The sequence below is a fragment of the Hypomesus transpacificus genome, unplaced genomic scaffold (assembly GCF_021917145.1).
Source record: "Hypomesus transpacificus isolate Combined female unplaced genomic scaffold, fHypTra1 scaffold_62, whole genome shotgun sequence".
Taxonomy (NCBI): domain Eukaryota; kingdom Metazoa; phylum Chordata; class Actinopteri; order Osmeriformes; family Osmeridae; genus Hypomesus; species Hypomesus transpacificus.
In genome coordinates this window covers 109,729-126,603 of record NW_025814035.1, presented here as the reverse complement: position 1 = coordinate 126,603, position 16,875 = coordinate 109,729, and the positions used below count along the sequence as shown (strand labels likewise).

Here is a 16,875-nt window from a genome sequence, read left to right as displayed (position 1 = left end):
TCTCCAACTTATTCTGCGGGGGGGCCTCATGTGTTTCCGTTACGGGTCTGGCTAATGTGGTCTTCATTTTCTTGTTGTACTGTGGGTTTAGTTTTCATGGTGGATTTGGAGAAGAAGCTTCAAATAAACCTGTAGCAAGAAAGCCACTTGTGTCAGCCAGTGCTTCGAGGGAATTATAGTACACTTGTGATTTACTTGTGTAATAAATACTGTGTTTAAATTTAATCAATTAAATAACAGTTTTCTGATTTTTTTGGTGTGGCGTTTAATCAAGGGCAGCGTTTATTACACAATGTTCATTTTAGCTGCAGCGTTAATTCGAGGGCGGCGTTTAATCGAAGAAATACAGTAACATATATACTGTCACGGTCAGTAGGCAGCATTGAAATTGCGCAATATGTCTATTTTGTTCAAATTCTTGTGCTTTCTTTAAAAAAAAGGAAATCTGTGTTGACTTAAAAAACAAAAACACAATTATAATAGTTGCAGAGTTATGTTGAACAACTTTTTTTTGTCTTGACATAAAAATGCCACAACTGTCTTTTTTTCAAACGTATTTTTCCTTGTATTGTTAAAAAAATTAAGAAGTAAATATACTGATAATTTGCTGCGTATCAATACAATATCCTAATATTTCACTCAAGGTAAAAGCATCAGTGCACATGTGACCCAGCTGATGCATATTCACTTATATATGAGAGTAACCACAAAATAAAATATTAAAATATTGGTGGGCATAGATTCATTTTTTTTTAATCTAGATTAATCTCACTGTAATATTGGAATTAATTTAGATTAATCTAGATTAAAATGGCTCATTTGAATTCCTTCAAAGGCATTTAGAATATGTGTGCAACCCAAATAATAACTAAAAGTCTTTGAGAACAAGTTTCTCAAGCCAGGTGAGCGAGGAGATTAGTTAGCTTGGCTGATAGAGCTCTGCTGACGGGCTTGCCTTGGTGGCACTCAAACATAGTAGTTTGACAACGACTCTTCCCCTGCGCTGCATCAGTGCTTGGCCCGGCATCTTCCGCATTAGCTAAGGGAGGCTTTGCGTTTAGGTGGTATTTAAGACTGGAAGAACTCGTACAGTAAACTAATTCCGCATAGCACAAGGTGCAAACAACCTTAGCCTTGTCGAGGTTTCCATTGGGAAGCTTCTTAAAAATACTTTTTCCCTGAAGCAAACCAGGCGGGCTTCATAGCTGCATCCATGTTAGAAGGTCATGTTTGATGTGATATTTTCATACACAAGGCATACACACAAGTTCGAAGACCCGTTCTCGCCCCCTACAGTGCAATTCGGCTAGGTATACATCCATGCTAAAATATCAAGGTGAAAGTCATCATAGCTTGTGTAGTATAGACCCAGCTCCCAACCCAACTTTGAGAATAGATTAACGGCTATATTTTTTTTGTCTCAAGTTAACGCAGCACGTTAACGCCGGTAACGGCCAACCACTAGATAAAAATGAAAACATTTTCTCCAAATGTAGTAATCAATTGTATACTGTATTTATTGATTTGATTAAAACGAGATTTCAGAGTTTTACAGACAGATGATATCAAAACAGTGTACAGAATCAAACATTTTACCATACAGACACAAACACGCAGGCCATTGTACAGACATGAAAAAGGCATAAACTTACACAAGGCGCAACTGCTGGTAAGGGAAAACGTTTAGTGACCGGGGCTAATCCGGGCGGATGGAAGAACCCTACAGTTTCTTGCTCAAGGCCAAGATTTTAGGTTTCATTTTGTCTCCATCAATGTGCAGGAGTACTCAGCATTTAGCTTATCAGTAATGTATTAATTAAGTAATTTATTCATTTTGTTCAAGATGTGAAGACAAAAACATTATTAGCCCACATCAAGTCCAAACCATGGCCTTCTGCAGTGTCTTGAATTTATACATAACCTCCAAATATACATTATGAATTTATACATAACCTCCATTCTGCTGGACTTTTCTGCAGCGTTTGACACGGTTAACCTCACTTGGACCAATCATCACCTCCCATGGCTTCTCCTACCACTGCTACACTGACGACACGCAGCGTACCTGTCGTTCCCCCCAACTGATCCGGGGATCTCAGCTAGGATTGAGGCCTGCCTCACAGAAATCTCTGCCTGGATGACCGAGCACCACCTCCAGCTGAACCTCGCCAAAACAGAACTTCTCATCATCCCGGCTAAACCCTCCATCTCCCACGATCTGTCAATCACCCTGGGATCTGCGACGATGACCCCTTCATCCTCTGCCAGGAACCTTGGGGTTACCATGGATGACGAGCTCTCCCTCACGGCCCACATTGCCGCAGTCTCCCGGTCTTGTAAATCCACCCTCTACAACATCCGGAAGATCAGGAGATACCTGTCTGAGTACTCTACCCAGCTGTTAGTCCAAACACTGGTCCTCTCCAAGTTGGACTACTGCAACTCGCTGCTCGCTGGTCTCCCAGCATGTGCAACCCGCCCTCTTCAGAGGATTCAAAACGCAGCGGCTCGCCTGGTCTACAATCTACCCAGACGCTTCCATGTTACCCCGCTCCTCATCGCTCTCCACTGGCTACCCATCAACGCCCGTATCAGATTCAAGACCCTGGTACTAACCTTCCGAGCAGTGAACGGGACTGCACCGACTACATCAAGTCTCTCCTGCAACCTTACACCCCCACCCGTCACCTACGGTCTTCTTCAGACAACCGCCTGGTGGTCCCACGGCTCAAGACAGCCGGTCCCAACACAAGCTCTTCTCCTGCCTGGCCCCCCAATGGTGGAACCAGCTCCCCACCTCCATCAGGGACACCAACTGTCTCCCCACCTTCAAGAAAAAGCTCAAGACACACTTGTTCCGGGAGTACAACGGCACTTAGGAATGCTTGGCTAGACCTGTTGTTAGGTTCCTCCAGGATCACAATGACTCATATTGAGTGACTTGTTGCTCTTGTAGGTTAGTTATAACAAAGTTAAGTCTTGTACTCGCTGTGAAATATTTTACTGTTGATTGTTCTTCTACAGGTACAGTCTTGCACTTTTTGTGGTTCATGTTGTTTTAATTTGTAACTTGTATAACTGCATGCTCTTATGGGTCTTCCCTTTTGGCACTTGTTTAGTTTTTTCACAATGTATGCTTCATGTTTTGGCTGCTTGCAATGTTTGGGACTACCTCGTTGTTATGATCAGTGACCTATGCTTTTTTGTAAAGCTCTCTCTTGGAACTCGCTTTGGATAAAAGCGGCTGCTAAATGAATAAATGTAAATAAAATTTTCAATTGCTGCCACTTTCTTTTTTTGGCTATTATTCTCAATCTCTTTTTGAGAATATCGGCGAGTAATTACTGTCAAACAGCTCATCAAATTATGCTAATTATCAGAACACCTAAATGCATTAGTTATGTTAGGTAGATTTGGTAGATCTACAATTTACAAAATTAAAAAGTCAACAATGTTTTGCCAGATCGTCTCCCTTGCCCCGTTAATTGCGGCAGTATTGCAATTTTTCGGGATAGCTCCAAAAATCCAGTTAAGCTGCTGAAAATAACACCGCTCTGCTGGTTAAAATGTACGCTCTGCTTTTGGCGACATAACTCCTATTTTCGACAATCGCTTGATCTGGGTGGTTTCGGTTCTCCATGTGTGCGCACAATGTAAGCTTATTGAGGTCTAGCTTGAATTAGTTTTGCTTGTTACTGGAATGGAACGTTAGTGGAACGGCTTGAGGTTAAGTCTAAGTTAACGTTTACCTAAGCAAGGCTTTTTCGTGTAAGCGTGGCTTTCGTTAGCGACATGGGCGTCCTTAGACCTTTTTTACTGGGGCACGTGCTGGTGAATGCTTTATGCACAGCTTTCTGTTTGAAAGCTAAAGGGCCCTATCTTGCACCCAGCGCAATTGACTTTGAACACTGACGCATGTAGCATTCCTATTTTGCACCCGGCGCACAGCGGACTATTTCCTCCACAGACGCACATCGGTAAATTAGGGAATGATTTGCGCCGCCCGGGCGGTTCAGCGAAAAAAGGAGGCGTGTTCCAGCGCAAACGTTCCCTGGTGCTATTTTGCAGTTTCAGAAAACAATTCCGCCACAGACAAGGAAAAACGTTGTCTAAAGTCAGTGGCGCGTTATTCAGATGCTATTTTAAGGGTGCATGCTTGGTCCGTGCGGTGCGCAGTGCTGGCGAGGCCAGGGTCTTCGTCCTGTGAAGCTACGTTGATTTAAAAAAAATGTATTGTATGGTTGTGTTACATTTCTTTCATGTCAATGATTAAAAAGATTTTCATGAGAAATCTTTAAGTATGTGAACTTGATTTGTAACAATTGTGGCAATTTCTTCCCATTGGCACTTGGTTGCTTATCACAATGTATGCTCATGTTTTGGCTTCCTTCAATGTTATTGTGGCTATCTCGTTGTTTATGATCATTGACCTATGCACTTTTTGTAAAGCTCTCTCTTGGAAGTCACTTTGGATAAACCGTCTCTTAAATGAATACATGTAAATGTAATTTACATCCACGCCTGTTTAACCGAATCTAATTTGGGTGGGTTTCTTCTCCTATCCCCATACAATGTCACTTATCCATCTTTTACGTCCCTGACAAGAACGTTGGTTTCCTCGGCTGTGAACCGCTCCTGGCGTGCCCCTGGCAAATCCGCTATTATAATAGCAACCTCCATGGAACAAGCGTGCCTGCTCTTAAAGGGAATGTGAGATGACGCACTGATGAGCAACAGCGCCGTAGTCCCGCCCACAAAGTTACTTTCGTTTCGCGTTTGATACTTGCGTTTCAGATCGTTAAAATAGGGCCCAAAGTGTAAGAACGTTTTGGCATGCTGCTTCAGATGTCTACACTGCAGACACACGCATGGCTTAAATTTTACACTAGGCTTTGTGTTTGACCTCCTTGTCTATTTTTGGTTTGTCTATGGCCGCACTGCAGCTACAATTCACTAAATCTTTCTTATTTATTAAACTCCGCCCTTGAATAAACGCTGCACCAAAAATGATCATTGTGTAATAAACGCTGCAGTGTTTAATAGAAAAAATACAGAAATGTTGTTTCTACTCAAATATTTTAAGTTACACAAACAAAGAAATGGAAGTTCTTCTCAACCTTTAAAGTTTATGTTGTTTGGCATAACAATGCAACTATTCTTGTAGTTATGTTTTTGTTACATAAAGTAGTTTTTTCTTCTGAAAAGTCCTGCTTCTTTCAACTGCGTTTTTAGCGTGCACATACTTATTCTAATGTTGTGAAACGTTAACAATAATCTAAGATTATTTCATAGGAATGTCCCTGACCACAACACAGCACTGAATGAGCCCTTCTGAAGGTCACCAACGATCTCCTCCTCTCTTCAGACTCCAGCCACCTAAACATCCTCATCCTTCTCGACTTCACTGCAGCCTTTGACACTGTTAACCACTCTATCCTCTCCCGCCTTCAATCCACCATTAATATCACCGGCACTCCCCTTTCCTGGCTCAGATCGTACCTCACTGACCGACAACAGTTCATCCACATCAACAACTGCACCTCCTCCCCTGCCCCTTTGTCCCAAGGCGTCCCCCAGGGTTCGGTGCTTGGTCCCCTCCTATTCATCCTTTGCCTGCTTTCCCTTGGTAACATCATACGCCGTCATGGACTCCGCTTTCATTGCTACGCCGATGACATCCAACTTTACATTTCCACTGCCTCCATCACCCCTGCAACAATCTCCACCCTCACCAACTGTCTCAGTGAAATTAAATCTTGGATGCAAATTAACTTTCTCAAACTCAACTGTGACAAAACAGACTTCATCATCATCGGTCCGAAATCCCTCACCAAAACTACCCACAACCTCACCATCAACATTGACAACTCCACTCTGTCCCCCTCCCCTCACATCCTTAACCTTGGCATCATTTTTGATGATCACCTTCGAACGTCATGTCAATAACATCACCAGGACTGCATTCTTCCATCTCAAAAACATTGCACGCCTCCGTCCATCACTCTCCTCCTCCACTGCCGAGATTCTGATCCACTCGTTCATCACTTCCAGACTCGATTACTGCAATAGCATCCTTAACGGCTCACCATCCAAAATCTTCAATAAACTCCAGTACATCCAGAATTCCGCCACACGTCTGCTCACTCAGACCCGCTCCCGTGACCACATCACCCCCGTCCTCCAGAACCTCCACTGGCTCCCCGTCCCACAACGCATTCACTTTAAAGTCCTTTTCACTCACAAAGCCCTTCACAACTAGGCCCCCAGCTACCTCACCGACCTGCTTCACCACCACACTCCCTCCCGCTCCCTCCGTTCCTCTGATGCCAACCTCCTGTCCACCCCACTCAGGACCAAGCACCGAACCTGGAGTGACAGAGCTTTTTCCATCGCCGCTCCCTCCCTTTGGAATCCACTCCCCAAACCCATCAGAGACTGCACCAGCCTGTCAACTTTTAAATCACTAGTCAAAACGCACATTTTTAGATCTGCTTTTAATGTGTAATTAATGCTGTGATTTTATATGATGTACCTGTTTTATGTTTATTTTAACCATGTACATTGACTTAGAGTACCTTGAAAAGCGCTATATAAATAAAATGTATTATTATTAAAATAAAGAGTAATTGGTGCAATTACATGACTCTGAATTGTTAACACAACATTTACTTACTTTCTTCCAACCCAAACTATCAATTTCATGATAATGACAGAGTTATGTTGACTAGGATAGTTGTTTGGCTATCAATTTTTACGTTTAACACGCAATTAAAAAAATTTGACCATGGTATAAGCGGCATAATACCCTTCGAGGTGACCAGAATCATACAATAATGGACTCTGTGGCACGTCAGACAGTTCACGCCTACGCATCATCCATTATTGTAGGATATTGGACACCTCGTGAGGCATTATCTCTTACATATTGGAAATGTGAATTCAGTAAAATATTTATAAAGAGCTTGTTCTGGCAAAACCAAATGTTCTCAAATCAGATAGTAATCTGTGATCTTCATAGGCCATATTTTCACCCAGTTGAAAACAACCACAAACTACTTTCATACTCCGTTGCGCTTCAACAGAAAGGACCTATTCTTCAGAGACCAACAAAGAACGCTATCACCATCTTTCTTTGGATTGTTGCAGTTCATTTTGTAAGTAACATTTAATTAATACAAAATATAACACCAACACAAAATATAACTCCATATAATACAAACTAAATTGATGTTTCCAAAGTATGTTGTTGGTGACAAAGTATTTAATTTACTGAAATGTAAAAGACAAACACAAGACTCAGTCTTGCTTAGGAAATGGTAATATTCACCTTACAGAAAGGAATGAGTGTTTGGGATAAAGTTGAGATTCCTACAGAGAAGCATGATATCCTGCTTTCTAGAGTGAGGTTTATGCGGTTGGTGATTCTATGAGATGTGTTGCTTGCAATTGCCATCTCCTTCAGCCAACGGCTCTTTTCTTTTGTGGTGAGAACAAAGCCCTCTTATACCCTTTTCTGAGATCATCTAGACAGCAGATTTACACAGAAGTCAGAAGTAGCCTCATTTTGTAAGCCTGTTTTGGTCCAATAAAAAAAAAAAGTTTAGAACGATTATGGGGTATAGTACAGTAGATGAAATGCTATTTGTGAGACTCCATTTAAAATATACCAGTTCAAATGGTACCATTATCACAGTTCCTGGTGGAAATACCAGAGTTGGTCTTAACTTTAAGTACAGTGGAATTCATCCTGTGATTTGGTTATGCTATTCCACTTCACAATGATTAATTTAAGCCTGATACCAGTTTAGGTAAAAAGTTATGTTACCTGCTTTTTTTTTTTTACTAGTTGTCAATGTAGACAATAATTAAGTGTGACTTCACTGGCACTTTAAATTCCCAAAACAGATGTCTCACTCTTGGTCCTCTGCTGTTCTCAGAGATCTGCTCTTTTCTAGATGTTTAAACTCTCCCCAGTGGTTGTGTGGGGGATGTAAAGGGATGGAGGGATGGGTTGGTGGAGAAAGGCTGAGGTAGAATAGAGAAATGTATAGTCTGCTGACTCCCCTCCACTTCAGAGGAGAGTGTTCTATTCCCAATGTTCCTCTGTTGGCCTCTTCTTAACTTGACCTACAAAAATTATTATTATAAAAATTATTTTTCAGACACATCTACAGTACATGACCCACAGGCTGTGCAAGCTTAATTATGACTATTCTCAATCCTTTCATTTTCTGTTAATAAAGCATCACATCTAAGTAGGACTTGCCCTGAGTGTCAATGCCCCACACACTGAGCCTACTATCACCATATATCATGAACTTACCACACACACCAAGAGGAACACACTGGCTGTGGCTGGGAGAAGAAGCAGGGACAAAAGACTATTCCTTGAGCGAGTGAGTCCATGGTCCTGTGCTTCACGCCCTGTAAATAAAAACAAAGTTAATCTAATTACATTAATTACAATGTTCATCATTAATGTGAGTCAGGTGGCTGAGCGGTTAAGGAATCGGGCTAGTAATCTGAAGGTTGCCAGTTCGATTCCCAGCCGTGCCAAATTACGTTGTGTCCTTGGGAAAGGCACTTCACCCTACTTGCCTTGGTGGAATGCACCTGTACTTACTGTAAGTCGCTCTGGATAAGAGTGTCTGCTAAATGACTAAAATGTTTAAAAAAAAGTAAATTAAATCTGTGGCCAATTTGTGTCACATTGCACTACGGTTCCATCACACCATGTTGGAGGTATCTGTGAGTCTGTTTAATCGCTGAATCTATGAAGGCATGAATCACAGTTTGTCTTCCACTCCAAGGAACAAATAGCTCAAGAGCCCGGCAGTCTATGAAGTAAAAAATCGGTCTGTGTATTGTTCAGCACCCAAGGACATGCAGTGCCAGGAGTGATGTTATTTTGATAGATTTTTTGCATTTGCGAAAAAATAAGTAGGCCTTTAAAGATGACCCCGTTACACCAATGTAGCCATGAATCTAGCGAACTGCTCACCCAATCAGTGTCCTCCTTAGGCCACGTTTACACATAGCCGGGTATTTACAGAAACGAATATTTCTGCCCCTCAAAAATAACGTCGTACACACAAGTACGTTTTCAAAAAAATTTCTGTTTACATGAACCCGCACATACGCCCCCGAGCGCCATCATAACTATGCCAAACCTGTAGGCGGCAGTGTAATGTGAAGGATAAAGCCATGCAAACCAATCACACTTTTCAAAATCAACAACTACGAATTACACGACCGACTTCCTTTACCTTTCAGGCGCGAGGTTCATTTGTTTGAATGATTCACAAATGCGATGCACACATGTATTTCGTGATTCAGAAATGTAACGCAATTCACAAATAAATGACCCCATTATGCTAGTGTGTTCGACTTCAAGACAGCCAGCTGCGTTGAAGCTGAGAAAGCCATTGGCTGCATGAAGTCGAACGCACGTGTTACTATAAACAGGACGCTCACATGACGTGATGCTTTTTTAATCCCATACTGTGAGGTTTGAGAACCTAAAACTCTGTTTAAGATAGTGCACACGCAAACACAAAAACAGAGTTTTCAGAAATCTCCACTTTGACCGGAGTTTTTAGAAATGATCGTTTTCCGTGATAAAACCTCCGTTTTCGTGTAAATGAAAGGCCAAACCGCATGAAAATATATGCGTTTTTCGTCCGTGTAAACGGGGCCTTAGGCTTGCAATGACAATAGAAATGGCTGCTATGAATACCCTGGAACAGTTATTTCTATTGTAAACTTGTCATCCAAACAATCACGTGCAAAACTGTGTGAAGTTGAAATACTGTAGGTGTATTGCTAGGATGAGTGGTTTGCTATAAATTCAATAGCTGTCAGAATGGATGTCAGAATCAGGTGGTGTATAAAAACATCAAATTAAAATACTTAATTTCAATTGAAGTATATTTTAAATGAACAATGATTTCCCATCAGTATTATTTTAATTAAAGGGGCAATTGACTGCAAAACCGATTTTACCTTGTCATTGTTGAAAAACGACAGTTCGGAGGGTAAACTGAACATACCGTGAATATCAAAGTCCATTGACACCTTTTTCCTATTCAAATCTCAAAAAGAAAAAATTTGGCTGTAAAACGCTAGCTTTTCAACAAAGCCACCGGTCCTACGTAGGACCGGTGATCGCCCTCTTATTGGCTCTGGTCTGTATCTTTGTCACGCCCCAGAATTTACATTCAGACCAGCCCGAGGTAGCGTCTATCTCCGATACTAGTTTAGCTGCGCGCTGCTCTGTGTAGGCTACTTATAAGGAATTACAAAGAAGAAAGTTTTGAATTATAACAAGGATATTGAAAATGGACCACGGTCGTAAATGCTGTGTTCCAGGCTGTACAGGGAAGGCTAACACTCACAGTCTTCCCAAGGAGCCAAACATTCAACAGGCATGGCTGCTGTTGTCTATGAGAAGATCCCCGCGAAGTTCGACACTCAATCATTCATTTGCTCTGAACATTTCACCCAAGACAGTTTTGACAACCTTGGACAATTTCAAGCAGGATATGCTAGGAAGCTGAACCTGGAAAGAGGTGCTGTTCCAACCGTATGCTCATTGCAACCGCAAGCTCTAAGGACAGTATGATGTTGTGCTAACAGTTATTAGCAATGCTAACGTTTCCTGTATATAGCATACCAGGTAGAATGCTAAATACGTTTCTACACACATCAAATGACTCTTGCTAGACTAGCTGTAGTCGGCATTAGAAGGGAAGCTTCCGAAAAATAGCCAGAAAACGAACTGCAGTCTGGCTTATTTCTAACGCCTGTCTAGATAATCTATTTGAAAGAACTGGAGAAAGGCAGGTTCTAGATACAGGATACGTTAGCATTGCTAGTAACTGTTACTAGTAACACCTAGACTGTAGGCATGTAAACAAGTTTAGCTTGCTAGTTAACGCAAGAGCATAGGTAGAATGTGTGATCATTTAGCCTAGTTTATTGGCAATGGGGCTAACGTTGATTCATGTTCCTGACTGTGTTTCATTCAAATAAATAACCTGTGTAATGAAAATCTACAATTCACGATGCATGTTTGTCCAGATCTTTGTCATGTTATTTTACAGCAAGATATCTAGAGCTAGCCTAGCTAGCTAACTGAAGCCGAGTAGAATCACGATATGGTTTGGTTGCTAAGCTGTAGCTTAACGTTCTACCCACCTAAGTCAATCCAGTTTGCTTCAACAACAGAAGTGGAAACAAGTAATAGTCAATCTGTTGAAAACAGTGTTGTGTAGACACAATAGATTTATTTGCGCGTTTTTATTTCAAGTCTCCAACTTCGGTGTTTCAGCGAGTGCTGCTGTTGGCCGTGTTGCGTTTTTGCTCCCAGCTTCACTCGTTGATAACCAACCAATCAGCGCGCAGCTGATCTAAATATTAATGAGCATTCCATAAAAGGAGAAAAGCTATTGTTTTTTCCCGGGAACATTTCAGAGGATCTGTCAGAGGGCATAGAACAGCACCCGGGCCATTTTCAACCCAACCAATGTTACATACCCTATTCGGAGACCTTAAGGAACAGTGTGAAATACCCAAAAAACCCAGTCAATTGCCCCTTTAAGGTTAACCTGTTTTCTTTCAATGATATTAAATTATTTAGTACATAAATTGAGGCTCCACTGCCTACTTTGTTCTTTCTGCAGGAATGAACAGCATTGACCTGTTCCCATAAATAAAGACATGTCCTATCCTCATTATGCCAATGTTTAATTTAAATCATAATCATAGCTCTTAGAAAATACTGATATTCAAGTAAAAAATATTGACTAATTAACCTAATTATGATTGGCTTTGGGATAAATGATTAAACTGAATCTTTACGAGGCAGAGGTGGCTCAGGAGGTAGAGAGTCATCCAGTAATTCAAAGGTTGGTGGTTCGATCCCTGATTCCAACTGTCAAAGAGACCTTGAGCATGACACTTAACCCCAAGGTTCTTCCTGATGGCAGGCCAGTGCCTTGCATGGCAGCTCTGCCACTGTGTGTGAATGGGTAAAAGAGAACAAGGTTGTTTAGTGCTGCAAAGGTACAAAAAAGTGCTATTTAAATGCAGTCACTTCTCATCATAGTTTTAGCATTTACCTAATTTGGCATTGTTTATGTCAAAAGGATAAACCACTTACACAGGACTCATTTCTATCAATATTAGTTCCAGAGGATTCAGTGGAACAACTCATGACTGTAGTGTTGTGTCGTGTAACGAAGCAACTAAGAACAGTACAGCAAAACCATTTTTTTTTGTTGCTGTAACTTCATGAACCTCTGAATCTCCTGTTCACTGAACCTTCTTTTTCTTCTCTCGAATCACCCATGGTGGCAGTAACATGCAGGCGTTTTCTCCCGTCTTTTAACGGCGCCCTATTTAATACTAAAGGGCGGAGTAAGGCAAGTTAGTAATTGCCTGACGAGGATCTGGTTTGATAAATACCACGCAAAATGCGGAAATACACAGTGCCCTGTTTGCGGTTGGGCAAAAGCGCAGATTAAGCTGCGATCGCAATGTAAGTAAATGAGCCATTTATGATAATTTTTACAATGCATTTACTAATAATTTGCGTAATTTGTTGAGGTGTCTGAAACCGTTCTGATAGTAGTCATTGGCCTACATATATAGAAGAACGTGACAGCAAGTGAAATTTACATTTGGATGTAATTCAAAACACTGCAGAAGGCCATGGTTTGGACTTGATGTAGGCTAATAAGCTTCACATGTTGAACAAAATTAATAAATGACTTCAACATAACTTTGGCACAGATTTCTTACCAGATAAATGCATAACTTTAAAATAAAAAGGTAAGGTGACCATGACCAAAATGGGGATTACCTGAAAAAGTATTATTGCACAGATCGAGCACAGACTTCATCCAGGGGCGGAGCAAGGGTTGTGTCTCAGGAAACTGATTGGGGGCCCTTCTGTTATTAACATTTTGCAGTGCAATATAATATAACAATAAAAAGTAACCAATGGCAACCTCTATTGTGAACAGCACATATTAGCCTATATAATAAGTGTTCAGTCATCATAGCCCCTAATGTGCAAACAAAATGTAGGCCAAGGCCACTAGCCTCGCATTCAGCATTCATTAAAATCTTTCACACACAGTAGGCCTACACAAATCCATTCATAACATGGGTTTAATGATCTGTCTATTTACCAAATACACTCTATTCAAATTCAATGATAAGAGGTCATAAGCCCCCGAAATGAAGTTAAAGACAGTAACCTATAGTCATCCTAACAGTGACAACTAATAATAAATAAACATAGGCCTGTATAACTATTCTTTCAGCAACAATTCGCGAAACCAAGTCCCATGAAAAAAAAAACGAGTGTGCAACACACACACGCGTGACGCGCACTGCAGTTGATCACCTACAGGCATGCTACGATTGAACAAAAATTCCACTAGACTATAATCATTTTCTTTTCGAATTGACATCTAATTATTACAAGCACTATTAGGATCGCCATCGCTAGGATCGCCTTGACTGTTGGCAACTTCATTTTGAGTTGTGCTGCCTGACAAATTCACCTAATTTTTTCTCCTAATATTCCCTTGGAGCCAGGATTGCAACGGGTTGGTACAATTTTTGCTTCCCCCATTCATTATCACAGCAATTATAACTATGTTTGGGACTAACCGGCATTGACTGTTAGTCAGCCGGTTTAACATCATAGCACAATTGACTGTTCGCCAGGGCCCCGCGCCCCTACTTACTGTTGCTACGTCTGACACAATTCTCGAAACTGTCAACCCAAAAACCATAAAGAGTACGGTGATAAGTGCTATTCATTTGATTCACATGACGTCACTGTAGCTTTGCGCCGCCATCTTACCTACCTACTCGGCCTTAGAAATGCCTGCAATATGTTGTGCAGTTGGCTGCAACAACAGCCGAAAGAGGAACCCCGGACTGGTATTTCATTCTATAACAGAAGACTAAAGGCTAATTCTCCTACTATTGTTATAATGGATAGCATAATCATAGTTGGAGTCGTAGATCTTCTGTAAACCTTCTGTAGGGCTCATTCCCTTCATGTTCTTCCAATATAAACACATCTCAGGGCTCGACACAGCGAAGTGGAAGCGAAATGTATTTGTCCCACTGGACAAGTTACACCTCAAACATAATAAAATGTTACTTAACGTCATGTGCAGTGCCACTCATTACGTCTATTTAACCAGTTAGTTGTTAAAGTTGCTAGTTTTTTTCCTCTGTTTCGGTGAAGTTCATCTCGGTGAGCCTTTAAAAGAGAATATGATTACCCATTTATCTGTCGCCTCAGAATTTTTATTTGGATCGTGAAAGTCTTGAAATTTGAGTGAGAATGCGTTGCCCGCATAGTAGTAGGCGGCAGCCATGCCTTGATCCCCCGGTTACACTGTTTTGACATTAGCCTCAGAGTCAGACTCGGGCGCTCACTGGCACTCCATTCTACACCAAAAACGTCAGGGTGGACTGCTTTTGGTTTATACGAGCCTACCAAAGATGGCCAGAATCTTGGATTTCTTTAACCGAGCCTGTTTCATTCATCATTTGCCTGAGAAAGCGACCTCCGTTAGCCAGGCTAGTTTTGCCCGTTTCACTAGGTCAGGCTATTTAAAGGTTTCGGACAAGTGATTTTTGTGCATAGAACGTAAGTGCCTCAAAAGGTTAATGTCAAGCACTGCATCTGACATTAAAGAACATTGTCAAGATTAATGACAGCTAGCCGTGAGGTAAGTGGCACTAAGATGAGTGCTAGCTAGCTGTTAGCCACTTAACTAACAACTAGCTACCTATTCAGAGTAAACTACCACCAAAATCATTTTTTTATAATAAATAACTCCCATGATTAAGTATAAGTCCTTGGTGGCCAGGTGACGCACTTTCACGTCATTCACCCATCCAGCCACAGCATATTGATAAGCATCCCTTCAAGCTATCCTTACTGTATGGGGAGGGGTTATGCACAACATAAATGTTTATAGCTCTGTCATGGCAAGCCAATTGGGACAAGCCTGGGGCAGATAAAAAGGAACCAAAGAAGACTGGGGGTAACAAATAGGGTTAGGATTGGATTTTTTCGACATATCTCTGTCTCTCTATCTCATTGAAATCGGCAGTGTGGGCGAGATCGGTAGTGCATATGGCGGCGGTCTGTTTGGAAGTGATGTAGGTGGCATCTATGAATAGCTATCAGTGTGAGTGATTATATTTGGAGTAATACCTCCGTGATATCCTCCAGATCCAGGCAGAAGGGACTGCAATATGCAGTGGAAGGATATATTCAAAATATTAAAATTAGCAGCGAAGGGAAACAACAAAAATCAAAGCCAAAGCATACAGGTCTCTAATCGCCTTGTCTGGCCAGCCACTTCACAGCAAGCACAAGGTTGGGATACTCACAAAATGCTACGAAAATTAAAATAAAATACGTTTATAATGGCCTGTTGGGACGTTTTCTTCAACAATGATAGTATGTTAAGCTCCTGGCAACTTGCTGGTGTTCGCTGGCTAGCTTGCAATTTTACAGACATTAGCTAACAACATTTTGATTTCAACATTAACACATTTGTTGGAGTGACTAGTTATGCACTAGTAGTGGTAATAATACATATAGTTGACATAAACCGTAGCTCTAGAGCTAACGCTAACTGTTTGGGGATGTTCTCTCAACTAACATATCTTAGATATCGTTCGCTTTTTGTGTTTGTTGACGGTCGCTAAATTAAGTTGGGTGTGGGGTCTCCCACACTGTTTAATCCACCACCGGCACCTTTTCTCTTGTGTCTTGGGCTTTGGAAATGGAAAAAAAAACAAGCTCCCCTCTAATCTGTCAGGATACCTTGTGTGAGATCGACACGTCCCGTAGGCACACGTTGCTTCAGATGTCATAGCTTGATGGACCTTCTTATCTTAGTGGTGGTTGCTAAGGTACGATTGGTCGAGGGCCGTTCTAGGGAGGGAGGAGTTTTGTGAACGGTCAATAGCTAATAGGTGCGTCCGGTAGGGAGCCGGTGCCTAATCGCGAACCAGTTCTTCCTCTTTCGACAGACTGGGAACCGGAAAAGTGGTTTGTACGTGGTTCGCAACGAGCAACACTTCGGAGCTGGTCTAGTTTACGAACCAACAAAGAACCGCTTGGGGCGGGGTTACCGTGACCAACAAAACGCTTTGGCCGCCATTGCTCTAAGTTTTTACAATTCATATTTCAGCTAAATGGTACTTGTAAATCAGAATCTGAATGAAAATGTATCGAGAAGGGGGCAGTGTAGTTGCTGAAAATGTGCTTATTTTATTGATGAAACTGCTAATTTGTAAATTTGCTCCGACTTTTATTATTCTCGATTGTAATGTAAACATTCGGGATGTGTGCGCAATGTGGATACAGAAAACTGGGAAAGGATAGCATTTTTAATGGCAAAAGGACCACACGGATAATACAAATAGGTCGATTTTAAAGACCAAAAAGGTCGAGGAGGACACCCTTTAAAAGAGAAAGCGAACCCATTGATCTGTCGAATCAGAATTTTGATTTGGGTCACGAAAGTCTTGAAATTTGAGTGAGAATGTCGCCCGGTACAGACCGCATAGTCGAGCGGCAACCATGTCTTCGTCATGTCACTAAGTTTATAATTTTACAGTTTTACAGTCAATTTTACATTTTAAAAGTTGAGAAGGACAGCTTTCAAGAGATTTGGGAATTCTGCTTTTAGCCAGCTGGTCCGGTGTTTTTCTGATTTGTTCAAACTGGCAATCTGAGTGAGACTGCTCCCCCGTTACACTGTTTTGACGTTAGCCTCAGTTAGACTCGCTCACTGGTGTGCACAATGTTGTGATTCACTCAATTTT

General features: G+C 41.4%; 1 protein-coding gene across 1 annotated transcript in view; it reads right to left on the bottom strand.

The window, feature by feature from the left end:
* Positions 1 to 4,515: 4,515 nt before the first annotated feature.
* LOC124466080 (kit ligand-like) overlaps positions 4,516 to 16,875 on the bottom strand; it is a 38,995-nt gene continuing 26,635 nt past the window's right edge. The window contains exons 6-7 of the mRNA XM_047017754.1: positions 8,324 to 8,424; positions 4,516 to 8,127 (exon numbers count right to left, since the gene is read on the bottom strand). Coding sequence (XP_046873710.1) covers positions 7,960 to 8,127; positions 8,324 to 8,424 — 269 coding nt within the window. The 3' untranslated portion in view covers positions 4,516 to 7,959. The remainder of the gene's footprint in view (positions 8,128 to 8,323; positions 8,425 to 16,875) is intronic.